Below are 17,643 nucleotides of genomic sequence, written 5' to 3' on the forward strand. Positions count from 1 at the left end.
CAGCGAGTGTTCAGTCTGTAGAAGGAAATTAATTGTTCTTGTTCACTTTCATTAAAGACCAAATGCACAGATTGACGTTTTTTTCTGACGATTTTTACATTGACATTTATTCCACATGAAGTTCTACAGTATATTGCACGTAAAAAAGGTATCACCAAATAACCAGATCAACCCAAAATAAATATGAGGCCTGTGTCATTCCAGTTATCTGACAAAGATTTACAGGTTTACAGTGAAGACATAATATGGCTGATGTATCGAACTTGACACCTGATCAAAATGCTGTTTAATAATAATGTAAACTGGGGGAAAAACACAATATACACCATGTTACAAAATGAAGATATGCCCCATTCTTAACACTACTAACAATGAAACATATTTCTCGCATGTATAAATAAAGTGATGCCTACGTTTACATATGATTGGCAATTATGCCCTAATACATAACTTAAAACTTATTCTCGGAAGTTATATTAAAGCTTGTAACTTCTTGTGTGAACAGTTTGATTGCCTTTGGCACGCGCTAATTTTCAAATTTTATTGAAAGAAAATGATTTCCCAGAAGCTTTAAGAGACAAAGCTCCTTACAGTGATTCTTCAAAATGAGACAAATATCAAGAAAAAAAAATGAAACGTGTTTCATGATCCATAATCTGAAGAGCAGGATGTGAGGAAGTGGTTTCACTGCAGCCCTGAACCACAGACTAATGCATCACACACTGTATTTCTAAGGCACTATTATTATTATTATTATTATAAGTAAGAAAGGCACTCCTCCCAATGAGTACTGTATAGATCATCTCTACCACTGGTCAGTAAAAGATCCAGGTTTTTAAATATGAATAAATAAACTTTGACGAGACTCTAAGCAGCACTTACAAGTTAAAATCATCAAGTCCAGAAAATGTCTTTAATAAATCTATGTTCCATCCAAATTCGTGATTTAATTACATCGTTTAAAATCCCACTTTCTAAAAAAAGACAACACAGTTAGTGTCACACGTTGGCACAACGCCCGAGAGGCAGATATGATAGTTCGTGTACCTCAGTTCCTCCCGTAAAGAGAAAACGCTGATCTGATGTCTGGATGCCAGTATTACTTTTTGCAAAAGGGAACTGGTTTGAAGTTTTGTTCAAACGTATTCTCGGTTCTCAATGTCCTTCTTGATGGCTTTTTTAATGCGGTCGATTTCATCTTCGTCTGAACTGTCATATTTATATTCTTTCACTTTCTCGTCGTTGTCCAGAGCAGCCACGTCCTCGTCGCCGCCCTCCGTCGTGGTCGACTGCAGCTCCTCCCGTATCCCGTTGAGCTCCACCAGACCGTCGTGCAGTTGCGTCGCCACGTCGCGGATTTTGGCAGCGAACTCCGACTTGGCCCCTTTCTTGAGTTCCTTGGAGTCTTTGGCCACAAAGTAGATGTCCATGCCGACAAAGAGTCCGGTGAGCACACCGGTGGCCATGCTGGCGATCTGGACCGCCCTGGCCGCCGTGCTGCCGGCCACGTTGGCGATCTGAACCACGCGCATGATCTCGTTGGCGTTGACGAGGATCGCTTTCCCCGCCATGGCCCCGTCCTCGTAGAAGCTGCTGGTGAGCGCGGGGAAGTCGCGGTTGTACGCGCTCTTTTTGATCTTGATCAGGTCGAACCGGCGCAGGTTCTCGATTCCCTGCTTGACGAACTTCAGGCACTTGTTCAGGTCCACCATCTTCTCCTGGTAGTCCTCCACGATCTTCTCCACCTTCTTGCGGTCCATCGAGTTGTTGACCTGGTTGGAGATGCCGGCGCCCGCCGACGTCAGGCCGCCCGCCGTGGCGACGCCCAGCCCCACCGCCGTCACGATCAAGGAGACTCCCATGGTGACCGGGGCCAGGGCGAGGCCGGCGATGGTGGCGACGCCCCCGACGGCGCTGGTGGAGCCGCCGGTGATTTGAGCGATCTTCGTCTTCTTGTTGAATTTGTCCAAGCTGTCGGCGATGCCGTTGAGGTCGATGACGTGCTGCCAGAGGCTCTCGGCGCGCTCCGAGAACAGCTTGTTGAAGACGCGGATTCCCTTCTGCACCTTTTCGGCCGTCAAAGCGAACGCCCTGAGAAGAGAGAAGAGTTGTCCCCGCTGGTTACATACCACCATAAGTAGGGCGGGGGTTGCCTAGGAGCCCTTTACTTACTTGGCCTCTTCTTTTTCTGTCATGTCCTCGTCTTGAGGCGTGTCTTCCCATTCTGAGGAAATAACGTGAAAGGAAGAAAGAACCATTAATAGCCTTATCATGAGGTAACATACATTAGATTGCCACCGGAACATGTTGAACGTATCATTTTCAAAGCACCGACATAACGGCGCCGAGCTTTGTGCACTGCTCTGTACACCACTGTCTGAAATGTTTATGCTGCGAGATCAAAATTGCTCCTATTTTGAATTTTACATTATAGAAGTGAATAAAAGTTCGGCACTCGAGCTCGAAACCCGAAGAACGCTGAACAACTTACGCTCCACTGTGTTCCACCACTCCATGAGATCCTCCACCTCCTGAAAGACACCATCACATTTGTATGGGTTGGCATGTTTTGCCGTCTATGACTGGTTGATAATGCATCAGACTGTATTCAAAATGGATATTCTGTGATATGTTTTCAGTTTTAGAGGTCAACCTGATTTCTTTCAGGCTGAGCTGGGTCAATACGGAAATCCTCCAGCTGGTCAAACAAGGTCCTGGTTCCACCTTCATTCTGAGACCACAGGAAAAATACATCTTACACATCACATGTGTAAACAAGTATTTGAAATCCCGACAAGACACAATCTCTGGTTCTGCAGTGTAGCTGAAGTATACGTCAAGACAAGACTTATAATTACTTATCTTACTTAGGTATGTGAATAAATATGTTCAGTTTCCCTTTTTATTCTGTGCGTGTGCTCAGATCGAGAGGAGGAAGTGATGGCAAATGGGGATTCTGAATACACGCACTTGTTTCTACGGGTTTTTTTGCAGAAGTAACACGAGCAAAAAAAAAATCTTTCATAGACTTGAAAAAAAGGAAGCACCGAAACAAGTCTGGCCACATTGCAACCTAATCTCCTCTCCTCGTCGGTGTCGAGGGCGTGCGCAAACACTGGGTGAAGGAGTGGGGGTGGGTTTCATGTCAGCAGAGGAGGGAGGCATAACAACAACACAACAGGTATAATAGTCCCTGTTGGGAGCTGAGTGGATGCCCGGGAGACAAACTCTGTAAATAACTGCAAGCCAGACGTTGTTTTCAGGGAGGAGGAGGAGGAGGAGGAGGAGGAAGGGTCATGTGACTGAAACAGACCTTTTGTAATCCTGAGGCACAATGAGTGAGACGGCAACAGAAAAGATATACCGACAAGACTCGTGGGAAACTGTCGGGAGTTTTGTAGTTTAATGCTCAGTGTCAGAAGGATCTAATAAAACATTTTTGATGGAGCCTTTTTATTTTTTTCCCTACCTCCGCTGCGTCGTCCTGTGCAGGCCTCTGTACAACTTTGGCCTGAAGCAAATGAAAGACAAACACACAGTTAAAGCAGTTGTAATATCAATATAAATGTTGATTTTGGGTAGATATTGGGTTCCAAAAGAATCCAGACAATTACAAAATATTAAAGGCACAGTAACTTAAAAAAAAAATATCTTCAAATCAGCAGCTAAGCAGCTACATCTACAGCAACAGTATTGCTTTTGCAATTTTAGCAATAACATACTTCATATTTTCAGTGAGCAGCAAGAACGATGCCGACAGGTGACGAACTAAACACTGAATGAAAAGGGCGTCGACACAAAACGGACGCCTCCGCACAGGTCACGAAGGCTCACGGGTGATTGGATCGGTAGTGACATCACGGTTGCAAAGTCCCAACGCAGAGTGACACCAACACGAGAGGGGAAATGTCGGCGCTTGAGGGAATTATTTATTTTAGAATGTAAGGTGGTGATTGGAAACTTTATGAAGCTGTTCTTTATAAAGTTGATCTTTGTTCCTGTATTTGCCTTTCTCCGTCTCTCTTTTATTGACTTCTTTGCCAGAATGATAAGGATTATTACTTCCTCTAGCTCTGCTTTGCCCCTTTGAGAGAAAAAAGGTTGGAGGTGCAGTTCCAGACTCCTACTGAAGCCTAAGAAGTGACTCCAGCGATGAGAGCGGCTCAGACAGACACAGCTGCTGTTCGCTGGGTTCGAAGACATTCTTGCAGAATTAAAAACAAACAGGGGACAAGTTGGGACAAGTCACATGTTGGAGAGTTACCTTGACCCGTGGCATGAAGGGGTTGTGTCGCTGTGGTTTCTTGACTTTGGTCTAAAGAAAAATGAAATTAAAAAGGCAGGATTAAAGTTCTACTGCAGTGAAGGTCAAACTCTGAATGTGAAAATCAAACGTAGAAACTGTGCAGCAACAGGCCGAAAATTAACAGGAAGGAATTCGGTTGACCTCCTCGTCTTGCTTGTCCTCTTTGGATGAAGATTCATCTTCTCCTCTTAGCTCTTCGTCATCAGACGCAGCCTGACAACACAAACCCATGACCAGATATCCCATTGGTGACGGTGAAATAAGTGATCAACGAGAAACAAGTAACACAAGTTTGCGTGCGAATTTTCAACGTTTGAGAAGCTTTTGTCAGAAGAGGGGAGGAGATTATAAATTAAACATAAGACCAAGACGTTCCTGTACCTTGGCTGCAGCACGTGACATGAACGGGTTATGGTGCTTGTGTTTTTTCACCTTTGTCTGTGTGGGGGAGAAAAAGGAACAGCGACAGGAGTGTTAAGAGGACGAGAAGCCATAACTGGCAGAACTACATTTTTCGGCGACTTGTACTCGAAGGATCAATCATTACAGACTCGAACTGTGACCCAACTGCCCCTGTGTTTACTGGGTAAGCAAAGATGTCGGGTCCATTTATGAGTTAACTCGTATTTCAAACATGATTTGGCCTCAATTAACAGTCCGTCGGTGCCACATGTCACCTGCAACACTCCTGGGAAGCAGCAACTATAAGAAGGGTAAGACCCCAGCAGAACATCTATCAAGCTTTATATAACAGTCACTGTGTCCACAAACCAATAAGCAAACAGATGAAACACTCTGTTTGTAAGAAAAGAAAACCTACTCAAGTTCAACTTCTAACTCCGCAGAATCGTTGGAGAGGTGAACTTACCGCCTTGCTCTCCGGGGGGTTCGGCTCGTCCCCCTCGTTGGCCTCAGCAGATCGGTCTCGTCCGAGACCTTCGTCGTCCGAGTGGCTCTGCAGCAAGAAGTCAACAACTTATTCAATAACCCATTCATTCTAATCAAAGCCTTGAAAGTGTGTTCTACATGTATGCACTGGAACGCACTGTTGTTTGTGCGCACTTAAGTGACTAATAGTGGCTAATATTTCATCCAGAAATTCAAGGTTTTTTTTGTAAATGTGGTCAGGGAATAACCTCCAACAGTCAATAACTGAAATTCAAAATGGATGAAACACTCCAGTGTATCATCAGAACCAACCGGACCCTCGTACTGTGTGCACACGTCAGTACCTGATGGTCGGTCCTCTGCTTTATCAGAGCGTGTCTTGTTGATCGGTTCATCTCCTGTAATTAAAAACACAGAAAACTGGTTCCTAAAAACACAAGCGCGTTGCACACGTCAGCTCCGAACTGATCCAAACGGCACACGTTCACTCCTCTACCTCTACTGATGGTCTGACAGGAACGACGGGAGTCTCTGCGCCGCGTTTGTCTTTCACTTTGTCATCCGCGGACGTCCTCTTCATCTCCTGCAACGCAAAAGGACAGAGAGAGACGGACGGAGGAGAAGTCAGAGCAGCCTCACACGAGCCACATGTCGCCGGGCAGTAAGTGTGTTCGTTCAGGCAAACCTCTCCAGTCGGTCGGGGAGGAGCCGCCGGCGTTTCACTTTTTCCCTTCGTTTCCCGCTGAATCATGTTGCTTTTGACCTGACAAGGACACACACACACACACACACACACACACACACACACACACACACACACACACACACACACACACACACACACACACACACACACACACACACACACACACACACACACACACACACACACACACACACACACACACACACACACACACACACACACACACACACACACACACACACACACACACACACACACACACGAGAATGAGTAGATGGGGATTTTGACAGAAGTTGACCAGCTGTCTGTGTGAGTGTGTGTGTGTGTGTGTGTGTGTGTGTGTGTGTGTGTGTGTGTGTGTGTGTGTGTGTGTGGTCACCGATGACTCGTGAGTGACACAATAACTAGACTGACCAGTTTCGACTTCTCCTCCACTTGCTTCTCGTTCTCCTTGAGCAGTTCTGCGTCTTCAGTGTCTTTCTGCACAAAGGACATTAAATATTAGACACTAAACTTTATCAACAACAACCTGATTACTCCAGTTGTGTTTAAAGGAACGCGTCAGTCCTTGTGCACATGTTGGCTCCTCAACATCAAAGGCTTTTAAGATTTTCAGAGGTCTTTTACCAACAAAACCATTAAAGGCATTGATTTTTTTTCACACACTTCCATATGGTACAACATTCAAATGGTAGACCCTTGAAACCTACTTGTGTTATTCATCAAAAACAATATGTCTGCATTGAGTTTTTGTCAAAGCCACAGCTAAGTTATTTTCATATTTTACCGAAATGAGTGGAACCCAATGGAGAACAATAACCAACAAAATCCAAATAACAACATTCACAAAATGGTTGGATGTGATTAAAAAGTCTATGTGAACAGGTTACAACTTGCAAAACTACAATTTTTGACACGTGTGTTCAGAATATCATGCTAAAATATGCTATGCTAAAATGCTAAAGCACCACTAGCACCATCACCAAACCCACTGAACAGCATAATTACTTTATTTGCACCACGGAACAGATTCAGTTTGGACATGGCTCCGATCACGGGGGTCTGACAGGAAGAGAACATCATTATTGAAAGATTGAAGCGCCTCAACACTTTAGATTAACAACAGCTCTCCAAGCCAAGAGCCAGAACTATATTAGCTTCTCTCAGCACAAATAACAGAATAGGTTCAAATGTAATTCATAAACAGTGCCTGGGGCCTACATTTGGATCCCCTCCACTGGAAAGTGATTTCCAAGCGGCAGAAATCTTGCTGGTCCAATCACAACCGTTTATCTGATAGTGGGCGGGGTTTATACCGCAAGAACCAAGATGGCCGCCCGCTGCTGAACGAGCATTTGACTAAAAGGACCCAACATCTTCAAGCTTCCTCCCACAAAAACCGGGACACTGGTTCACAGACATTGTGGGAATCATCATCGCCAAAGACGTCTCCTCCCTGCTCTGGTCTGTTGACACTTTGGCGTCGCTCGACAGACGTCACGTCATTCGTTGCTCTCGCCGTCTTGTCCAATTGCGTCCGGAGGCATTTTTGGTCTGCGTCTCTTGGAAATCGAAAATGACCTGAGAGGTCCCAGACTAATACACATTTTGTGTATTAGTTCCGGCCACGCCGGGCTAAACGTTGAATGGATGCCTTGTGTTTTATGTACTTGTTTATATGCGAAAAATATCGCTCGTAGTGGGCTACACCATTACTGGATTTTTCAGACTCGCAGGTCGAAATGGAAAACAGCATCTGCCTCAGAAAATCCTGTATTTTCAGTCATTCAAAACGGCTTCTTCTCAACTTTAGTAGCCTCTTCTGATTGACACCAGAGGGCGCAGACAGACGAGCAGAGGCAAATTATTATTTCATCAGTAATGTTATGACTACTAATGAGCTATTTTAAGCTATTTTTTTGATCTTATTTTGCGGTGACCATGCACACGAAGGAGGACAATGCTCCTGAGCGGACGCCACAAGTTGGTTGTTCAGAGGATGTTCGACAAAAGCAGTTTGCCTGCAGAGAAAAAAAAACAACGTCTGAACTAATTAGTTTGGTTTCAGTGGTTTGGGATAAACCAGTCAGACCGCCATGTTTCTCCTGTCATTTATGTACAGTATTTTTTCTAGGCGGTTAGGAGGCTGAACATGAGCTGCAGTTTAGGTCCTGACTGACTGGAACCCTTTCTCTCCCCTTATATTCTTACATCTATTATATTCTATATCCCCCCCAAAAAACAGCACGCAACACAAGCTCTACTACACACTGATTTGATGCTGATCTCTGCGGCGTTTACTTGAAAAAGTTAATGTACGGAAAAAAAAGGTATCAACAGACGGGACAAGACCGGAGGCAGGATTCCAACCAGATCACTGTACAACCAGAGTCATTACTGTACAGGATCCCTTATGTTGAACTCATTTCGCTTCGTAGTACAGGCCCCGGTTCAGCCGGAGCCCGTGGGTAAACGTTTGGTTTAAAAAAAAATAATTCTAGGCATTCCTCTTTTCGACCTCGGCACAACAAACCACTTCACAGTGCCGCTCGTTCAGCGACTCTCTCACACGCATCCCTGTGGCGGTGATGCAAAACAAGTGAAGCCCTGTCGCGACACCAGAGAACTGTGGTGTGTGTGTGTGTGTGTGTGTGTGTGTGTGTGTGTGACTGCATGAACAGGAAGCAGCGACGCTTCCCCTTGATTCATAAGAGCGAAATAAAAAGGTTAGAGGCTTTTCTACTTCTGAATAACAGGATCTAATAAATAGCAGAGCACCTGTTTGCTCCCTGACGACTTATCGCTGCTCGCGGGTGGATCCTCGTCATCAGAGCCCGTCTGCAGAGGAAACGCAAATATATATTTATTTTACGACCAGGAAACATCTCTTATTTTTTGAGCGATATATAAAAAGTTGAAGAGCTCAACCAGTCCTTACTTTGTAGGCAGATCGAAACGGGTTCCGCTTCGTCTTCGCCCCAGCGAGTTTATTCTGAGCATGAGAATGGAAATCACACAAGTCAGACCACATACGTACGAGCGTGCACTGAACTGAACAAAATTGACAAAACAACAAAGAATTATAGAGGGAAATGAACATTTAAAATAACCTGACGGACCTGTTTGTGACTGGGTCCGCCCTCTCCGCTGTCAGACGCCTCCTCGCCGTCTGAGTCCAAGTTCTTCTCCTGTGGATGGAGCAGATTATTGTAAGATATGAACGGCAGCAGTTCCAGTGGCATAATAAGATCCATCTTCATATCTGTGGATTACTTCATGATTATCAAGAGGAAAGATGAAATGTCACGAGTGCAGTGCAACACATCTTACCTGTTTGCTCTGCATCATCGCACTCAAACCGTTCTGAAAAAGGACAAAGATATTAATCCTCTTCATCTATACAAATTCTGATTGTAGCCCTGACCTTGACCTCACAGCCGATCTTAACCTTTGGACAGAAAAATGTCTCGGCACAGTCCAAAACTTCAGTTACCTGCTTGACTTTGTTCTTCTCTGTGGAGGAGGTTTTCTCATTCCAGCCTCCGGAGGGTTCAGTCTTTTCTTTATTCTGATATAACACAGCACAAAGCAGCTCATCAGCATTTCACCAATCACAGAGCAGCTTCCCGGTAGGATACTTGATATGATTCACCGGGAGGGAGAAACTACCTGAGATGAGGAGGTGAAAGGATTCTTCAGGATCTTCGCTGGTCCTCCTCCACCCTGAGGGAGAATACAAAGATCTTTAAATTGAATCGCAGAGCGGGTCCACGTGAAAAAGGCCTGAGACAAGCGAACAAACAAAAGACCTCATCACTCACCTTTGAGGGTTTCTCTGTGAGACTGTCAGTGCTGGCAGAGAGATCACCCTCCACAGACAAGTTATCCTATGAAGATTAATATATATGTTAAAACGCACACAAAAAAAAACCTTAATAAAATAATCTCTGGGTCTGAAGGAAAAGCTTTAATTAGATAGATTAGACAAAAGGTGTTGTTTTAGACTGATGAAGAGCCAGTGAGGTGAAACATGATGCAGGTATAAAATATCCAGAAGAATGAGCATTATGATTTGTGTCTGTTTGAAATTGCTGCAGTTTTTGACTTTAAAAAACAAAACTGTTCCATTAAACAAACGCGGCGACCGATGCTGAATGCTAGAAATAATAATTTCCCCTTAAATGAAACTAGATAACAAATCAGGTTCCGTCTCGTGCATTGACAATATTGAAATCAAAATGAAAACCGGTGTTACCATCAAAATATGTCAAACAACTTTTTTCTAAAACACAATTTGCCAGAAAATATTGCTCAGACAGAATATTAAACTTTTCATAATGAAGAACCGGCCGTTGACAAACCGTCCATCTTACCTGAGACTGGGATTTGGCCCCTTTCTTTCTGAACACACCACTCAGGAGTCCCCCTTTCTCCTGGGGGGGGGGGGGGGGGGGATACGCAAAATGCAACGTTAACCTTGTTACATGATTTACAGTTTTACGGTTGGAGGACGTAGGATCACAGCTTTAATAAACAAACCTCACCTTGGTGTTGTTCTCAGACAGATTGTCGTTGCTGGCCGAGAGCTCGCCGGGCGCAGACAGGTCGTCCTGAAGGTGAGAAAAACAAACGCCTACAGAGTTATTGAACGTCTCCTGCACAAGTGAACGTGGGACGAGTGAGATGCACGACTCTCACCTGGGACTGCGTCCTCGCGCCAAAGGGCTTTGGAGATTTTTTAAACATGCCACTGAACATCCCACCTGACTCCTGGGGGGGGGGGGGGGTTCAGATGTTACAGATTATAATCTGGTCGTGTGATATTGTACAAGACAAGTTCAGGGAGGTGACGGGCTTTTTAGGAAACCTCACCTTAGTGTTGCCTGCGGCAGAAACGTTGTCGCTGCTGCCGGAGAGTTCGCTCGGTGCAGACAAATCCTCCTGAAGGACGGACAACAAGCGTCTCCAGTCATTAATCGTCTCCCAGTACGGGGACACGGGTCAAAGTGAGACGCACAACGCTCACCTGGGACTGTGCCCTCGCTCCGAAGGGCTTTGGGGATTTTTTGAAAATTCCACTGAACATCCCGCCTGACTCCTGGGAAAAGGAAAAGTCGCTTTTTAAAAAGGCACAATTCGACAACATGTGCCCACAGCGGGGGGAGTTTAGTTCCTTTAGTTCCCCCGGCTTCTGATGTCAAACGAACAAGCGGGAGTTTCACACGGCAGCTGATGCAGACTGGTTCAGCTCGCCCCTTCCCGACACACACAAAGACAAACACAGACTCTCACGTCCACGAGTTCAACTCGGGACACTTGAACCTCCGAAATGTCCCCGGACTCAGGATTGCAGAACGAATATTACGTTACAAGTTATAATCTGGTCGTGTGACATTATTATTTCGCGGAGGTGACCTCACCTTAGTGCTGCCTGTCAGAGAAACGTTGTCGTCGTTGCTGCCGGAGAGTTCGCTCGGTGCAGACAAATCCTCCTGGAGGACGGACAACAAGCGTCATCAGTTATTATCGTCTCCTGATAAGGTTTTTGGTTTTTTTAAAGATAGGTGAGACGCGTGAGATGCAGAACTCTCACCTGAGACTGTGTCCTCTTCTTGTCTTTTTTAAACATCCCACTGAACATCCCACCGGACTCCTGGAACATTTTGCAAATAACATTAACAGTACAGTTTGAGGACATTTTCCAAAGTGGAAGCGTTTATCGAAGCATTCCTCTGGTTTCAGATGTGAAATGGACAAGCAGAAAAATGTCCGCATCGGAATAAGGATATGTGTTCCAACATGTCTCCAATCTGGTAGCGAACAAGACAAGCAGGATGGAGGTGACGGGCTCTCATCGACCTCACCTTAGTGCTGCCTGTCAGAGAAACGTTGTCGTCGTTGCTGCCGGAGAGTTCGCTCGGTGCAGACAAATCCTCCTGGAGGACGGACAACAAGCGTCTCCAGTTATTATAGTCCACTAATGAGGTAAAAGAAATAAGGTTAAATTGAGACAAGTGAGACGCACAACTCTCACCTGGGACTGTGTCCTCTTCTTGTCTTTTTTAAACATCCCACTGAACATCCCACCGGACTCCTGGACAAAAATTGAAAAATGACCTTAAAGGTACAGTCCGAGAACATTTCCCAAAGTGGAGGATTTCATCGACCTCACCTTAGTGTTGCCTGATAGGGAAACATTGTCGTTGCTGTCGGAGAGTTCGCTCGGTGCAGACAAATCCTCCTGAATGAAAGAAACAAGCATCTCCAGTTATTAACCCTCTCCTAATAACGGTTAAAAAAACAAAACAAAGTTAAAGTGAGACGCACAACTCTCACCCGGGATTGTGTCCTCTTCTTGTCTTTTTTAAACATCCCACTGAACATCCCACCGGACTCCTGGAGAACGGAAGAAAAAAAGCAAAAAAACACGTCACATAATAATTGGTGACAAAAATAAACTCTATGTTTGTGAAGTGCTGCAGCTGTCACGTGGACATGCAGGGATTTACCCATCAGCCAGTACTTTCTGTCAAAGTGCTGACGGGTGCAGGTTAACGTCGCTAAAAACAAAAACAGCGCCCGTCCCAAACGCTGCACTCAATGCGTTGAGCTCCCCACGTCTGTCGCTGGGGAATCACTCATGTCATTGTACGAATGAATGTTCCTGCTCTCTGATCGCGACTTGACATAACTCCATACAGTAGCCATTCGTTAGGATGGTTTATGGTTTATCGCTCAGTGAGAAGCACAGTGGACGTGATGCAGATTAAATACACTCAGGTTGTGGAAAGGTTTTGACGACTATTAAGGTTTTTACAGCACACACTTGCTTAAATTATTGGGAAATACAATATACAATAAATTAATAAAGATTCTTTTTTAAATTTCCCCCAAATTTTCAGCTACAGATGATCTCATTTCAAAGAGTCAGTAAAAGCTGAATCAGGAAAACATGGAAACCATACAGGCAAATTTCACATAAAATCCATTTATAGTTACTTTTAAAATTGTTTGATTGTCTATGCATTTGTAAAAAAAAAAGTATAATACTTGTGTTTTAATTATATTTTTGGTCATATTTAGTTCCATCTTATTTAAATACCTGTTCTAACTTTTGTTATCCCTGGTCGATCTAGATTGGCTTTGTCAATAAACATGTTTAAAAAGCAGTTTGTGTGTATATTACAAAGTTTTTCCTCAGATGAACATTCCTAAAAATTAAAAATACTCTGGCTGATGAGACTCACCTTAGTGTTGCTGTTGTCGGACAAACTGTCATTACTGACTGAGAGCTCTTTGTCCAACAGATCCTGAAACACGAGATTATCGGTCAGCCTCTTACCGAATTAACAATATTTTTCATGTCAGTAATTAAGCTGATAATTGTATTTTCCCAGATAAAATCTTTCGCTGTGTAACAGAGGGCGTTTCACCTGCGAAGGCCTCCGGGCGTGCCCTGGTTTGTGAGAGAGTTTCAGTAAACCACCAAACACCCCTGGTTTGTCCTGCAGGAAGAGACGGAAACAACAATAGGGGGCAGAGAGAGAGTTTAGTTTCAAAGAACAACAAAAAACAAAAAGACCTGTCAGAGAATAAACCGACTCACCTTGGATGACTTGTTGTCTGTCAAACTGTCGTTACTGGCAGAGAGTTCGGGATCTTTCAAGGAGAGGGTGGCCTGGAAACAGCAAAAAGTTGAATACCTGATTGTGGCAAATGTTTTACAAAACTGAATAAATACGACTACAGTACAAACCTGCAGAGGACTCTCTTTGGCAGATTTGGTCGTCTTCTTATTAAACATCCCTTTGAACCCCGCTCCTTTGTCCTGAAACGTTAACAAATATGTCAGTGAATATGCTGAAAAAAAACTGTCACTGATGTGTAGAGAAATGAAATACGGTTTGGATAGAAAAAATATGACACATAATCGACCCACCTTGATGTTGTTGTCGGTCAGACTGTCGCTGCTCTTTGAAAGTTCACTGTTGACCGACAGATTGTCCTGTAATGTCAACATTGAGTCTTTGTGTGAGTATATGAAGCTTAAATAGTCCAAAATTAGATTACATTTTAAGAATTAAACCTAAATGGCTCATGGCTTTTTGTAAAATAAATAAATAATAATAATACAGTAATTTTATTGCTCTACATGTCAACAATAGAAATACAATTAAAGTTGCCATCACCCTAAGAAATAGCATTAAATATTCAGTATAAGAGGTTCATATTCAAAGTGTAAAAGTGATCGATAAGGATAATCTTAAAATGCGGATTTGATTTTTTTGTTTGTTTTTTTAAATAAGAAACGTAAAAGACGAAGACGTAAAAGACCCAATTAAAATGGCAACTTTCCTTATTGATAAATCTGCAGACAATTTTTTTGATTAACTGACTAATTCTTTGTTTAGAAAATGTTAGAAAATGGTGAAAGGTTTATTATCATTTGCAAAAACTCTTGGATATTCAGTTTACTATCACAGATCACAAAGAAAGGCAGCAAACCTGCACATTTAAGATGTTCTGACAGAAAAAAAGGACTAAGGCAATTAATAATTATCAGAATAGTTCTTTGTTGATTTAATATTAAATTCTATTACTTGAGCTCTAGTCTTAATATAAAATATTTAACAAGTGACAAAGCATGGTATGTCTTCAAGTGTAACAAAAAAAATCCTACAAATGCAGTATTGATACTAAAGACATAAGGACGATATAAAAAATATACTGTAGTATAGATAGTTGAAAGATTTCCATTCCATTCCAATTGCTCAACTGTACAGTGTAGTAGCTCATTTTTCTAGGATTGAATTTAATTAAATAAACATAAAAACATGAAAAAGTCACCTGTGCTTGGGCTTCTGGTTCTGCAGACTTGAAGGATCTCTTGAACATCCCACCGAACAACGCCACTTTTTGCTAAAATGAAGAGTGAGGAAGAGGAAGAAGAAGAACATTTTTATTTTTTATTTTTACCAACATGCATCTAAAAGTGTTGAGGATGAAATCACAAAGACAAGAAGAAACTGTTCAATTGTGTTTTCTAGTTCACATCTCACAGGTCTGGACTGAAAATCTGACAACATCAAATTTAGAGAGATTATCATTATTCTAGCTTCATGGAATATTGATCATAATGGATGTCCTGTTTTTAATTTGTGTTCAACCACATTTTAAAAGCTTTGATGCAGCAATGATGCAGCGGTTAGTAAAAAGGTCAGTCAATTCAGTTTCAATAAACCCCAAAAAATGTAATGGTTTTATTTTACAGGTCCCATTTGTCACGACTGAAAATGAATTCAAAGGTTGCTTAAAAAAATAAATCATAATCTCAATTGTATACGTCTAACTATTGCTACCACAATGTTTGCAAGAAAAAAACTCAGATGAAGTAGATGAAGCATTACGTTCTTAATAATAAATAATATTAAAAAATAATCATGTGGAAATCAACATCTGCTTATATGCTGTATTTTACAATTAGTAAATTGGGGTTTTCAGTCATTTAGTCAGTGCTGAGTCACCTTTATCACTCAATACTCAAAATTGGATTATTGTAAATAACTAGATCAAGGTCATAGTGTTTATTAGAGTTGTCCCTTGCCCTGACTGTCGGTTTCGTAAATTAAATAATAATGCTGTATTTGTCTTCTTGTGTTGACACAACAGGCTGTGAACAGTTGGCACGTGCATTAGCAGCCATGACTCTCGTCTTGTTGTCACAATTAAAAGTTAGAAACAGTTGGCACACCCACTGTGTCTGTAGGGAGTGGAGGTAGAGATCTGCCTACGTAAACACACTGACGGCCCCAGTGTCCCAACTCATAAATATACTTTTAAAAAAAAGGTACTTTTTAAAGCCATTTTTAAAATCAGGGTATTGCAATACTTTTCTGGTATCAGTATACAGAGACAACACTTGGAGTAATTAACTCTTCCTACGCTAAAGCACTGTCAGGCTGCTAACCAACCCTTAATTCATCAATAAGTCAGATATTTATTTATTTCATATTTTATTCCACATGTTTATAATAATTTCTACCATATCACAGTGTATGTGTATTTTGTATCCGTTATTCTACCCCTTTAGTAAAAATTGTTTTAGTCTGACCAGCAAATGCTCACATTTGAGAAGCTGCTGTTAATTAAAATGACTTTAATTAATCAGTTCTAAATAATTGTCCATTAATTCTGTCCATCAACTGATTAATCAACTACTCGTTTCACACGCAGATCACTTGTTGATATCAGGAAACACATGTACATGAAATTGCCATGTACAGTACAGTGGGGGGCACCAGGGGGCCCAAAACTATGTTTTCCCCCATGGCCCCCTGGAGAGTTAATCCGGCCATGGGAGTCAAACTGAAGCCGAAAGTCACTCTGTCCTCTGTCATTGTTTATTATGGTCCATGATAAACGCTGTGTGTTTACAGTCATATCGTGATATTTCCAGCCACACGTGTAGAGGTCAGTTATAATACGACTTTAGAAAAGAATAAAGAGAAGACTCACTGCGACGCCTCCTCCTCCTTCACACTCCAGATCCAGGTCATCGTACCGATCCTGTCGAACCGCAACAGACGTGTGACTCGCGGATATTTAAAAACAGAAATGAACTCATTGTGAATCGACGTGTTCAAAAAAAAATCTCACTGCAGTTTGTGTCGAGGACAAACTGCAGTGAGATTTTTCTTCTTTTTTTTTTACAGTGTAAGTTCCGTTCACTGACCATCGGCGTCTCTTCGTCCTTCTCGTCGGTGTTCGCGTGCAACTCAGGGTTGAACCGACGTCAGAGGAAACGTTTCGGTCCTCAGAGTCGGAGAGTCGTCGACATCGACCCCGCGTCGATCGATACCGTCGGTGGTTTTCCAGTCGCGCCGATGTGAAGTTTAAGATCCTCCTCCTCCTCCTCCTCGGTGGAAAAAAATAAAAAAAAATGTCTGGAGACCAAGAGACTTCCCTCTGATCCCTCACGCTCCGGATGAACCGGGGCAGACTCTTGTAGTCACCTGGGCGTGTCCTGGGCGTGTCCTGGGCGTGTCCGTCTCACCTGTGGGGACTGGAGGACACAGGTAACAGCCCTGGTGCTGCGTTCAAGTGCAGGTGAGGAATTCTCGCTTGCTGGCGCGATGCAATGGGTAAAAGACGCTTTGGGCCAGCGGCGAAGGAAATACTGACAGGATTTAAATGACCTTTTCTCAAAATACAAACCATGCAAAGAAGACCGAGTAATTAATGAAAGATATTTAATTTTGTTTAATTTAAACGTTTGCAACGTTCATCCAAAATGAAGCAGCTTGTTGGGTATTAATAGCGGAGCTTGGAAGTCAACAATCACTTTCCAAATAATAAACCCGTCCCATGTCTGCGTGGGCAAACAGCCAAACTCTATTATTAATATTCCATTTTTATCACACCCACATCAGTTGCACAATTTCATACTGCTTCATGTTGATGAGAAAGCCCGTGCAAAATAAAAGCAGTTCCAAGTGCATTTAATAAAGTTGGCTGCCAACCCATAATATAATATGGATTTATTCAATAACCGACCGATTATGGAATGAATGAATGAATGAATCCAGTCATGAGTTAAACTGGGGTTGTCTAGCGTAGCCTATGGCCAATAATGTCAGCTATTTATGGGATAGTTGTAGCAGGAATGTGACAAACTGATTTTTGGCATCATCGCCACATATCAAAGCATAACATATGCACATAATTTTGACCTTCATGGCAACAT

The 17,643-nt window shown here is 42.8% G+C and overlaps 1 protein-coding gene across 10 annotated transcripts; it reads right to left on the minus strand.

Moving 5' to 3' along the window:
* Positions 1-71: 71 nt before the first annotated feature.
* Positions 72-16,886, minus strand: LOC118310672 (dentin sialophosphoprotein). Of its 10 annotated transcripts, none has more exons than XM_035633804.2 (40): positions 16,633-16,886; positions 16,416-16,466; positions 14,748-14,819; positions 13,840-13,905; positions 13,657-13,728; positions 13,507-13,578; positions 13,334-13,405; positions 13,148-13,210; positions 12,237-12,296; positions 12,073-12,141; positions 11,935-11,994; positions 11,765-11,836; positions 11,494-11,553; positions 11,321-11,392; positions 10,927-10,998; positions 10,773-10,841; positions 10,599-10,670; positions 10,445-10,510; positions 10,274-10,333; positions 9,722-9,787; positions 9,570-9,623; positions 9,394-9,468; positions 9,231-9,263; positions 9,020-9,088; positions 8,839-8,892; positions 8,679-8,738; positions 6,909-6,962; positions 6,315-6,380; positions 5,880-5,957; positions 5,691-5,777; positions 5,539-5,592; positions 5,175-5,261; positions 4,739-4,744; positions 4,448-4,519; positions 4,265-4,315; positions 3,470-3,511; positions 2,654-2,731; positions 2,492-2,531; positions 2,173-2,224; positions 72-2,091 (listed from the first exon to the last, which is right to left on the minus strand). In XM_035633804.2, the coding sequence occupies exons 1-40, from the start codon at positions 16,633-16,635 to the stop codon at positions 1,137-1,139; spliced, it is 3,336 nt and encodes a 1,111-aa protein (XP_035489697.2). In that variant the 5' UTR covers positions 16,636-16,886; the 3' UTR covers positions 72-1,136. The 10 variants fall into 10 exon arrangements, with proteins under 10 accessions (XP_035489697.2, XP_035489696.2, XP_035489698.2 ...); XM_035633803.2 differs by having other exon boundaries at positions 4,688-4,744; XM_035633805.2 differs by lacking the exon at positions 6,909-6,962 and having other exon boundaries at positions 4,688-4,744.
* Positions 16,887-17,643: the final 757 nt, after the last annotated feature.

This window comes from Scophthalmus maximus, chromosome 5 (assembly GCF_022379125.1).
Source record: "Scophthalmus maximus strain ysfricsl-2021 chromosome 5, ASM2237912v1, whole genome shotgun sequence".
NCBI lineage: Eukaryota > Metazoa > Chordata > Actinopteri > Pleuronectiformes > Scophthalmidae > Scophthalmus > Scophthalmus maximus.

Coding starts and splice junctions, on each gene's coding strand:
- LOC118310672 (XM_035633803.2), bottom strand. Junction 13,406..13,506: donor CAGACAACAAGTCATCCAAG/GTGAGTCGGTTT, acceptor CTCTTCCTGCAG/GACAAACCAGGGGTGTTTGG. Junction 10,671..10,772: donor CTGCCGCAGGCAACACTAAG/GTGAGGTTTCCT, acceptor CCCCCCCCCCAG/GAGTCAGGTGGGATGTTCAG.